Source organism: Apostichopus japonicus, chromosome 2 (genome assembly GCF_037975245.1).
Source record: "Apostichopus japonicus isolate 1M-3 chromosome 2, ASM3797524v1, whole genome shotgun sequence".
NCBI lineage: Eukaryota > Metazoa > Echinodermata > Holothuroidea > Aspidochirotida > Stichopodidae > Apostichopus > Apostichopus japonicus.
Window position 1 is genome coordinate 5900142 of NC_092562.1, and position 11892 is coordinate 5912033.

Sequence of the window (11892 nt, forward strand, 5' to 3'; positions counted from 1 at the left end):
GGTAGAATCACCTACAAAAGCAAAGACCCACAGGAGATGCGATCAGGTCGAACATGATGTGTGCCGGGTTGACAATCTTCAAAAAGGTTATGGATAAAAAAAAAAAAAAAACTTTTAGGAAATACTTGGTTCTCAGGCAAAAAGTGTACATCTGGTTGGTCATTTCAAGCCCGAGAAGTGCCGTTTCCGGTGATCTGGGGGGTTTCAAAACAAGAAATTTTCTTGTACGCTGCGCGCCAACCGATGGTGGCGCTCCGCTTAGATAGTAATTCGCGCCCCCCGGGTTTGAAAATCCTGGATACGCGCCTGCTATGCATGTATCTAAAAAAAAAAACTAATTGTCTTTTTGTAACATTTCTCAACTTATTTTATCGTTTTACCTATTTTTAAGTTGAGAATGTCGAAAATTTCAGTTTGGAAAATTGAATGTCGCATTGCTTTTAAGTCTTGTGTAATTCTATTGAGTTGTTACACCATACACTGTTAAAAAAAATTCTGTTAAAAAACAGAATTTCTCTGGCAGCAGAGTTTTCAGAAAATGTCTGTTATTTCCAACTGCAGATAATCTATGTAAAATAAACAGTCTAAAACTGTTTTTTATACAGTTTATATCTTTCATTATAACAGTTTTTGTCCGTAAACTTACTGTACGACGACCGTTATTTTACACCATATTCCATGTAAAATAAACAGTCTGAAACTGTTATTTATACAGTTTTTTCCCCCATTATAACAGACTCTATTCGTAAAATTACTGTACGACGACCGTTATATTACACCATATTCTATGTAAAATAAACAGTCTGAAACTGTTATTTATACAGTTTTCCCCCCAATTATAACAGTTTCTGTCCGTAAAATTACTGTATGTCAACCGTTATTTTACACCATATTCTATGTAAAATAAACAGTCTAAAAATGTTATTATACAGTTTTTCTTTGCATTATAAAAGTTCTTATCCGTAAAATTACTATATGACGGCCGTTATTTTACACTACATTCTATGTAAAATAAACAGTCTGAAACCGTTATTTACACAGTTTTTTCTTGCAATATGTAATTTTCTCTGTAAAATAACTGTATTGTAACTTTTAATTTACTGTATCTTTTAGGTAAAGTCTAGTCTTCAATGTTATCTATAGTTTTTTTCCTTGCAATAAATGGGTCTTTGTCTGTAAAATTGGCTGTCAGATGGAATTACTATTATCAGTGAGATTATAAAATAAAAAAGCAACTTATTGTTCTCTGAAACTTTTATTTACAACTTCAAAACTTGTTGAAACATATTTTTGAATGTCAAAACCTTAAAAGTAATATATAAGACTGAACATCAGAAGGCAATCTCTTATTGATGACTGGGAATTTGCTGGGTGACCCAGCCTTTCTTTTGGAAAAGGTTTTGTTATACAGACGATACTTTCATTGTTTGGAAATATACTGATAAGTCTGTATGTGGCCATATTTGTCTCTTCGGCCACTTCAGGAAATCCTGGATCAGCCCACTGAAAGTTTTCACAATTAACTGATCATAAAACACTAAGCTTTGACACCTGCTAGTTCCTCGCCCTTTCTATTGCTCTACAACAAAGTTCCTTTCCCTCTTATTTACAGATGCACTTGAAGTATGCAAAGGTCACTGTATTATGTGACCACAGAAACTTAGGTGTCTTCACTATTCTTCATTTAACTTTACTACAACTATACTCATTTCATGTATTTTTAAATGTTCTAGCATTATTAAATATATCGCTCATATAACATATTCACTTTAATGGGCATATCAATGTTCACAGAAAATTAATACCTTTAACTGTGGTAACTCCTCTATCGCTGATAAGGATTGAATACTTTTTCTAATTTTCATGACCTTCTTTAGCCCTTTAAGTTCAAAGTGGAAGTTAAAGACAAGGATATGTTACAATACGTAAGAATAAAGGTTAACTATTCTGTTAACCAAAGATATTGTAAATCATCTGATCAAAAGATATATAAACAATGATTTGACCTTTGTACCTGGAAATGATTAAAAAAGTTGTCCTTATATTCCTGTGCTTCTGCTGTTGAGTGGAAGGAGCAGTTTTATGAAAAGATTTCATGTCAACATTTAGCAGAGAGATTTTATATTTTGACAACAAAATATAGTTTAGATATCAAGCTTATAGCATTAACAAAATTAACAGAATAACTTGACATCTGAAACTATTATGGATTCAAAACTTTTCTAACATTTGTGAACCTGCTTGGAAGAGTTTCAGAGTTTATGGAGTTATTGGAAAGGTGTCATGATAGCACCAAATAATAGTCTTTAACAATTTTGTCAACAAGTAAAACCTTGTAAATATCCACCAACAAAGTTAAACACAATAGTTTGAACTCTGTATAAATGTTTAACTGTTCATTTGTAAAAGAGACTTCTCTGTAGCTGGAGAGTCTATGGTTCCAGTTAAGGAGGCTCAAGAGGCTCGCTAACATTTTCTCAACTAGGAACACTTTAAATCAACCAAGTGACCTAGATTTATAATCCAAAGTTACCAAATTGTCAGACTAATGTGACCAATCACGGGAAGTGCCTGAAAAGCATTTAGACTGTCCAATCTGACTCAAACTCCTTCAGGTTTCCAACCAAAGCCAAAATTTTTGGGTTGACAGGATAGCTCTTCTTGGATTTGGGGGTCTTTCTTCCCTTGTCTGGATTCAATCCAACAAAGCAGCTGCAAAGAGGAGCAAAATTAGAACTGTGAAGTCATAAAGTTCAAATAAGTTTGCAATTATTAAACCATTTAACAATTAATTTCCCTTGGTCCCAAATTTACACTACAGTATGTCATACATGATAGTAAGATGTGACACAACTCAGTTTCCAATTGTATGTGTGCTCACTGGCGTTGATAGAAGCAATTGAGCTGGATACCTGTCTTAATTTGCAAGCCTTTGGAATTCAACAGTTTTCTAGGAAATCATGATCTGAAAAGAAGAGCTAATTTGTGAATCCTCTTTTAATTTCAATTTTGTTCAGTTTAAGCTGATACCCTATAGTTGTAACAAATTGTGCAGGTGTTCTCAGTAAGTAACCAAACTCATACATTACCACCCTTTTCCAAAATAATAAAACATGCCATTCAACTATTTACACTAACTTTCCATTGGTGAAAATAATGTAAAGGTCATCAATGTTTACAAAAGGTTACCAAAGCTGCTGTTATTCTTGGACCACAACAAATAGTACAAAATAAGTAAATCAGCTGTAACTGAGAACAGAGTATGATTTATTTCAATGATCTGCCTAGGGGTAGAGTTAACTGCAATTTGTTGATTTTTTTCTTTATTGGTACCTTTATGATCGGCTGATCTTTTGAAGGTGGCTAATAATATGCATACACTCTTACATTCCATGTCAAGGGAATGTCCACACAAAATAACATTGGTTAACTATTACTAGGGTACTTTCAGCCTACTCACCGCTGGATAAACTCCATTAAAGTTGCACCTTCAGATGGATACTCAATGTTTAAGATGAAAAACATTGCAAACAGCATGGTCATTGCACTTTCAAAAGTTTGAATGTGGTCATTAACAATAACCATATCTACTGCCAACATAAACTTTCTTCCAGTGTACATGTTTGGACCTGCAAAAAATAAATATCAATTACAACTATTAAGAGAATGTCCAGTTAAAGTTAATGCCACTGCTATGACTACCACTACTTTACAGTTGCAGCGTGAATATACTCCAACTCGCGTGCACTAATGGGTCATTATTTTTTATTCAATATTTTTATTACCGGTATTCAAGGTTTGTTTCGGATGCACTTGGTATTTCGATATATTCGTTGATGGCAGATTTCAATATTGTCAGTGTGGATATGAAAGAAAAAACAGTTTATCTGATATATCGATTTACTGAGGCACCCTCAGCAACACAAAAATGACATTGAAAATGTTGCAATGGTCAACCAACATGTTTTTACCACATATGAAGTAAAAAATGGGCTATAGTTCTTGAGTTTCATGTTACATGCTGAGCATCAAATGCACACATACAGCTGAATTGATGCAGTAACAGAGTTTTCCCAGTTAAATCTCATATGGACTCATGACTTTGTCTTCCACAGGTGATAGTGCACCATGGGGTGTCATTGACACACTTGCCATCATATAACTTCCTAAGTTTCTCTAATCAAAGATTCCCAAATTTTGACCCCTGTTGATTCAAGTGACCACACCTACATACCACATGAGATCTGTCCAAGCTTCCCTTCTTGAGATATCATGTTTACAAAGTATTCAGTTTCACCTCTGTTGACCCCAAATGATCTTTGACCTTTGCCAAAAACAATAAGGCTTCTTGTACTCTATCGGGTACACCCACATGCCAACTATGAGATCTGTCTAAGCTTCCTTTCATGAGAAATTGTGTTTACAAGGTAGGCATCACTAAAATACATACACACGCACACATACTCACCATCACAAATTTCAAACGTTACAACTATCATCCAAACCAAAAAGGGAAAAAGAGCAGTGTATATGTACTGGAGGAAATGCATCTTAGAGCAAAATCCTCCAAATGCTTCTCACCTTGAATAATGATGCATGGGGATGTTGACTTCAGATCCTTAGTGATATTCTGCACAGTACTGGTTTCCTGAACATAATGTAAATGTAGGAACAATTAAATTGTTTGGAATACTTATCTTATTATATAGTGGGACAAAACATTCAAGATGCCATCTGGGAAACAGGAGTTTCTTCCAAAGCATAACATAAAACAATGAAACTGAGGGACAATATGTATCCCTGAAATCAAAATGATGACAATGGGGAAGATCTTAATTAACTGATGGCATATGATGTACTGAACTTTGGACTTCAGAGTCCCAATACACAACAATTACAGCTGACCTACAAACAGTGAACATCGCAGAGGAAAATCGTTATAAAGTCAATCAACTTGACCAATACATCTACATAACTGTAAGTTTAAGAACGACAAACCAGAGCAAAACACAAAAACACAGACAAATAGTGCTATTCTGAGACAGTTCACAAGCTTAATGATTTATAAAGGTAGCTACTTCTTACCTTTGCAAGGTAGAAAAGATCGTCCCATTTATCTCCAAGGTGATTGCAGAGGAGGAGAATAAGTCCTGGAACATCAGGAGAATGATCACCACTTTCCTGCTTAGCACTCTCCACATCAGCTATTATATTTTGCACCTCCTTCTTCTTCTTTGCTGACACTTGCAGAAACTTCTGAATTCGTGGACTTTTATCTATAAAAGCTGTAGTGAGAACTGATTTCAGTTTGATGCCCACTAAATCTTCAAAATGTCCCATCATCCCAACCTCTTCAAACAAGAAAGGATATTCATCAAGGAGAGCACATACAGGAACTTGCTGACTGTTTATCTTGGCACGGATGGTTGGAAATACAGTTTTCATGAGGAAAACAACCTCATTGTCATCCCATATGTTAAGTTCATGCATCACCTTTAAGTCATCTATCTTTTTTCTCTGCGTGTCTCGATCCTCCCCTTCAGGTAGGTCCTCTGGTTGCCAGTTTTTGCAGCCATCCCAGGTGAAAATTCCAGTTAATACCTGTTGAACTGGTTTTAACAGGTACCTGTTGCAACTGGTATTTGGTGACAGGTAATAACAGGTATTAAATGGTATTAACGGGTGTTGACTGGTATTGACAGGTATTAACTGGTATTAACAGGTTTCAACTGTTTTCAACAGGCATAACAGTTTTTAACTGGTATTAACAGGTATTAGCTGGTATTAACAGGTTTCAACTGTTTTCAACAGGCCCAACAGCTTTAGCTGGTATTAACAGGTATTAACTGCCCTTACCCAACACGAATAACTATTAAGTATTCGCTAAGTATTCGCTAAGTATTCGAATAGCTATATAGTTGGTATTTCAAAAATTTAAGCATTCAGACTTTAGAATAACTAATTGAATACTTAAAATAACTATTCCAATAGGTATTCGAATACTTCTTTCCTTCGAATGCTTAGAGAATGCTAAAAATAGCTATTCCAATAAGTATTCGAACACCTATTTCATTGAATGCCTATTCGAATACTTATTTCCTTTTGTAAGATGGTCAGCTCTTACATAAAGTTTTGTTTTGTACCATAGTTTTACTTGTTTATTAGGTGCATTGTGCACAGAACAGAGGGGCTATACATTTGTACAGTATATTTGTATGTTGTCTTGTGGATTAAAACCTCTACACTTCTACCTCTTCTAGGTTGCTAGGCAACTATCTTGTTCTTCCTGGAAATTAGCTCTCACAGGAAATGGGGTCTGTGTGTGTATATTTTAGTAACAAAGGGAGTTTTGTGAGGGGTATAAGGAGTTAGGCAGTTGGCTATAAGTATCTGAGCAAGGCAGTTGCAAAAGAAGAGAAAGATAGTTTTAATGGCTGGATAGTTTGTTTTATTCAACTGACAGTCTGGGACACTATTTTATTATAAAGGATATTATTTTACAATAAAGGATATTCCGGGACACCATTTCTTATAAAGGACATTATTTTACTACAGAGGATATTGACATTATTTTACTGAAGGATACCCTGCGACACCATTGCTTATAAATTAAAGGATAATACTTTGTTGGGATCGGACATTCATTTAATACCATTTATTGTGTTTAACTATTTCTGATGTTGTGGAATATCTGATGTTGTGGAAGATATGATGTCGTAGAATACTTGATGTCACCAGCAGGCCAACTCACCAGAACAGACTTTTAAATTAAGTGTATTTATTTTAACATTTGGGTGTGACCTCACGACTGTAAGTTATTTTATTTACTTCTTTGACTGGGCCCAGATCAGCTGAATATTGTTTGTTATTCATAATTATAATTTTTTTTTTATCCAATCCGGTTGAGTTTTCCAGTTTTGATGTATCTGCTCTGTGTTTGGTCTTCCAACCAAACCCAGAGTTCTCTGATCAAGAACAAACATTTTTTTTCAGTGGCTAACACCCTTACACTTTGAACAGCGCAAAAATATTTGAAATATACCGCGGAGGATTTAATAGCTGAAGCGTTTCCAAAATTTCATCGATCATATTCATAAGACCTACTGTTTTAGTATTCTGTGCTTAATACTCCATTTCAAATAGATATTTATTCCTTGTGAATGTTATTCAACTTTTAATAGCAGATTTAATCAAGAAGCTAGGACAACAAGCTGGCCAAATTCCTAACTCTCCTTACTTGGAACTAATTAGCATACAAGTATTCAATAAGTATTCAAGTAAGTATTCAGAAACCTGTTAAGCCTTCATAACATAACTAATTAGCATACAAGTATTCGAATACTAGCGAATAAGTATTCGAATAACTATAAGTATTCGTCAGAGCCGAATTATTTAAATGAGCGAATACTTATATGTAAATGAGCTAAGTATTCAAATAGCTATTCCAAAAGCTACTCGAATACCTATTCGAATAGCTATTCGAAGAGCTATTCGAATACCTATTCGAATACCTAACAGGTATTCGAATACTTAACTCATTTACATAATTCGGCTCTGACGAAGGCTTATAGTTATTCGTATTAGTATTCGAATACTTATTTTGTACTGTATGTTATATGGTAGATTTTCTGAATACTAAGGAAATCTTTGAATACCTATCGAATACTTATCGAATATATTCGTGTTAGGTAAGGGTGGTAATAACAGGTTTCAACTGTTTTCAACAGGCATAACAGTTTTTAACTGGTATTAACCGGTTTGAACTGTTCTCAACAAGTTTCAACAGGCACAACAGCTTTTAACTGGCATGAACATGTATTAACTGGTAATAACAGGTTTCAACTGTTTTCAACAGGCGCAACAGCTATTAACTGGTAATAACATACTGTATGAACTGGTTTCAACTGTTTTCAACAGGGGTAACAGGTTTTAACTGGTTCTGTTTTCAACATGTCTTCACTGGTATTGAAAACGTTTGAACAGGTAAGAACATGTATGGAAGGTTTTAAGCTGGTTATAACAGTAGGATTTTCCACAGGTTCAATTGTTTTCAACAAGTTATCTGGTGAAAACAGGTGGCGATGAATTTCAACAGGTTAAAATTACTCTTTACAGTTGCACATGATGTAGGTCTAACACTTAACAAGCAAGTTAAGGCGAGGGAGAACTTCCAGCAGATGGAGTAAAAATCACTGTTAACAAAAATCTGAAAATATCATTTTATTCCAACAAAGTTACTTAGACAAGTTAATGGATCAAACATGAATGGCAAAAGTATAGTACTGCACAATAATGCAAAGTTGAGGGCAATGAAAAAGAAAACATAAATTTGGAGTCTAACAAGAAAGCAAACTTCTAGAGTAAACGCTTTCATATTACACATTAAAAACTTACATATATTATGAAATACCAACTAAATATGTTCATTAAAACAATGATTTCATGTTCTGCTGTGGCAATTATGAAAGGAAACTCTATCTGTTAAAACAATATAAAGGTTAATTTTTTATCAATCATTATATCAAAATAAAAGTTACAGCTGAATAGATAAAAGTTATTCAAGAGTTAGCATTACCAAACTACTGTATGTAGTGTGCAATTCTGCATGCTAGGCAGACAATAATAATAGCTAGTCAGACAGTAACCTTTTGAAAGGAATTCGTTCTTAAATTGGCTACCAATCAGATCTTAAAAAAACAATATTTACCTACAAAGCATGTATTTGTAATGCATATTTTTACTGAACACATATGTGACGACAATATACTGTCTATTCTGGAGTTTGAATAAAAATCTAAATACTGTTTAATGGCATTTGTACATACTGATTACTAGAAATGTTAGTTCTTTAAAAAAAATAAGGCAAAAGTGGAAAGATGACTTTGCCAAGTAAAAGTCAACATCAGTCTATACTAGTCATGGTTAAACCACTTTCAAGAAAAAACTGTCCAGAAGATCTCCATTGAAAACTTAAGTTGTAATTGACAGCAACATACTTTCCATTTCCTGAATTTAATTAAAAAACTAAATACTATATAATGGCAAACAATAACTGTTTAAAACATAATAATAAATATGGGTTTAATCCTACTTTGAAAAAAGAACTGTCTACAAAAATTCCTCTGAAAAGTTAACTTGTCAGTGACAGCAATATGCTGTCAGTTTGAATAAAACTAAAGACTGTTTAATGGTAAGCAATAACCATTGAAAAAAATAATATGATACTAATGTTTTAAGGCCTTCTTTGTTTTACGATTGACGTCAGCTTCTCGGATATGTATTTGCTGAACCTTGCAGCTTCCTCATTAAACTGCAGCTTTCTTTCAAACGTTCCACGAATTGTGCTGCAAGAAACAAAGCGTATGAACACTTAAGAATTGACTTATCATGATTAACAGTAACAGTGTGGTCCTAAAACTTAACAAACTCTCTTGCATTGCTAGATGAGTGCTTTCATGGAAAGTTAAGGTCAAACTTTCCTATGGTTTAGAATGTCTCACGATATTTATCTCTGTTGGTATCCAACCTGAATGGACTAGCAATCACAGTCTAACCAAGAACATTCTTTTGGTTTAGAATTTGGGTTTGCTCAATCTTTTGGTTGGAAAAACTACACCACTATGGTAGTTTGATTGTATGCTTCCTGTCAGAACTCAAAGGCAATTAAGAACCAACCAAAATGATATCAGTTGTTAACTCATGATACTGGAATGCATAATCCTACTGATAAATAGTTCTGTCAATGTTAAAAAATTAGTTACTCCTGAAAAACAGCTTATTCAGTACAGTAAATTATATTGTACACTTGTGTACTAAGTCATGAGCTTGTAATATAAATGGTAACTTGTTTGAAAGCTTTTCATAATGACTAACCTTCCATAGCATTAAGCTTCACGGGAGACAACAGCGGTTTTGCATCTCTGTCACTGCTGAATTGTGTTGAATGGTTTTCAAAGTGTTGGTACCCCAAATCAACACCAGTAAAGTCTTCACGAACATAGAGTGTTTCTCTTAACTACAAATGGCCTCCCACTTGTCTTCAGGAAGCCCAAAATCTGCACCAATATTGACCTGTGAACAGAAAATATGATATACCTGTAAGCATATATACAGATATAGCACATGATAACTCATATTATCATAAACATACATTAACATTAACATTTTATATTGATATTGGGAGGTAAACATTTAAATCAAGGTCCCTCAAGTTATAAGCCAGGAATAGCAGCTTTACCAAATAATTACTAGCTTTGCACTATAACACCAAGTTATTTTTCAAAGCTTAATAACCATGTTTATAATTATCCCAAATCAGTAAAAAATTGGCCAAACTTATGACGCTTGTACGTAAATGATGTACCAGACTGTTTTTTATATATTATATATAAACAGGTTATGAAAAGTATCTAAATAATATCATTACACATTTGGGTACAATAGTTAAACTCACCCTTCCATCTTTTTTTCTCTATGGCACTTGTTCCTTTGCTTTTTGGACTCTTGGATAAACTCTTAATATCATCTTACACCATTATGTCTTTAAGCCATATACGTTCTCCTCTTCTGTTGTTGCCTCCACACTGGTGTCGTACATCACAGGAAACCTCACCTGGATATTTGGTTTTTCAATTCTTCCTAGAAAAAGGAAATAGCAAAGCAGCAGTAGTCATGAATCATTTGAAAAAATGAAATAAAGTTGTCACCACAAAGTGATGTGAGATTTGCTTCCACAATAGTCTGAAAAAAGGATTCCCAAAGTCTGAAGCAGACTGTATAAAGCTGAACATTTGAACCAGAGTGTCATCATTGCAACCAGAATCAAATGCCCAGACTACAGAGATAATAAAACATGGGCTAAATCTTTGTTTGTTTTTAAGATCTAAAAATACAAGATTTTAGAAACACAAATGCACTGAGCCAACTTATTTATAGGCCTAATTGTTTTAAGTTGTTATTTTGCTTGCTCACTTAACAAGTCTTATTTAGACCTAGGCTAGAGAAGAAACAGTTCTTTTTCACACTGAGTCAGTTTGTCTTTCAGTCGTTTTTTTAGTCTTACTAGTAGTAGTACTAAAGTATATAATACCGGTGACTAGCCAACATAATTTGTTCAGCCTACTGTAACAGTAAGTTTGAAGGTCTAGCCTTGTTTTATTCAATATCACATAGCCTACCCATTTAGATTCACATGGGAAATTCAAGAAATCTTTACCAAATGAGTGTAGACCTAAGCTTCAAGTAAACTACAGTATTGAAACTCAGTCCCAGCATTTGTTTGGAAATAAATTAGAAGATTATGTGCGACTGTTCAATCTAGCCCAATACACACATAACACATTGTTAATTGGTGTTTAGAATGCACAGTTTAGTGTTGAGAACGCACTGCAGTACTCAATAGAAAACCTAGGCTACTCACTGTCATTGCACTTGTGTATCGCGAAACGCTAGCCTAACAACGGTCACAAGTGCCAGTGGCCTAACAATTAACGTTAGTTTTACCTCCAAGTTTAAGGAACAACAGGTAGGCCGATGGTGGCGGTTAATACTTCCATTCTTATATAGATCTTCTTGGGTGATTAACAGTTGAAAGTTGCTTAGAGTGATCGTATTAAACCATGCCAAGCAATGCTTACGCTGTGCAATGCAAGTTCCCGTTGCTCCTCGGTTTCGAAATTGAATATGGTGTTGAAGTCAAAGTTCAACCTCGTACAAAATGTGATTATCGAAAAAATTTAAAAAATTGTCTTTGGCCCCAATTTGAGAGTTTCATGTCACTAAAAATTACAAATGTTATTAATTGATATTAAAAATTTAAACAAAAGTTAATAAGAAAGAATTAAATCATAATACAATTTAAGCATTAATTATTTTTATCTTGATCTTGACTTG

The 11892-nt window shown here is 34.1% G+C and overlaps 1 protein-coding gene and 1 long non-coding RNA gene across 2 annotated transcripts; both read right to left on the bottom strand.

Moving 5' to 3' along the window:
• Positions 1-2529: 2529 nt before the first annotated feature.
• Positions 2530-5570, bottom strand: LOC139975968 (uncharacterized). The gene is made up of 4 exons (XM_071984290.1): positions 5086-5570; positions 4582-4648; positions 3461-3629; positions 2530-2712 (listed from the first exon to the last, which is right to left on the bottom strand). Exons 1-4 carry the CDS (start codon positions 5488-5490, stop codon positions 2583-2585), a joined length of 771 nt encoding a protein of 256 aa, XP_071840391.1. The 5' UTR covers positions 5491-5570; the 3' UTR covers positions 2530-2582.
• Positions 5571-8449: 2879 nt separating this feature from the next.
• Positions 8450-11686, bottom strand: LOC139975975 (uncharacterized). Its single transcript, XR_011795967.1, has 4 exons — positions 11503-11686; positions 10454-10638; positions 9874-10071; positions 8450-9344 (listed from the first exon to the last, which is right to left on the bottom strand). It is a non-coding gene; the product is annotated as an uncharacterized lncRNA (long non-coding RNA).
• Between the last annotated feature and the right edge of the window lie 206 nt (positions 11687-11892).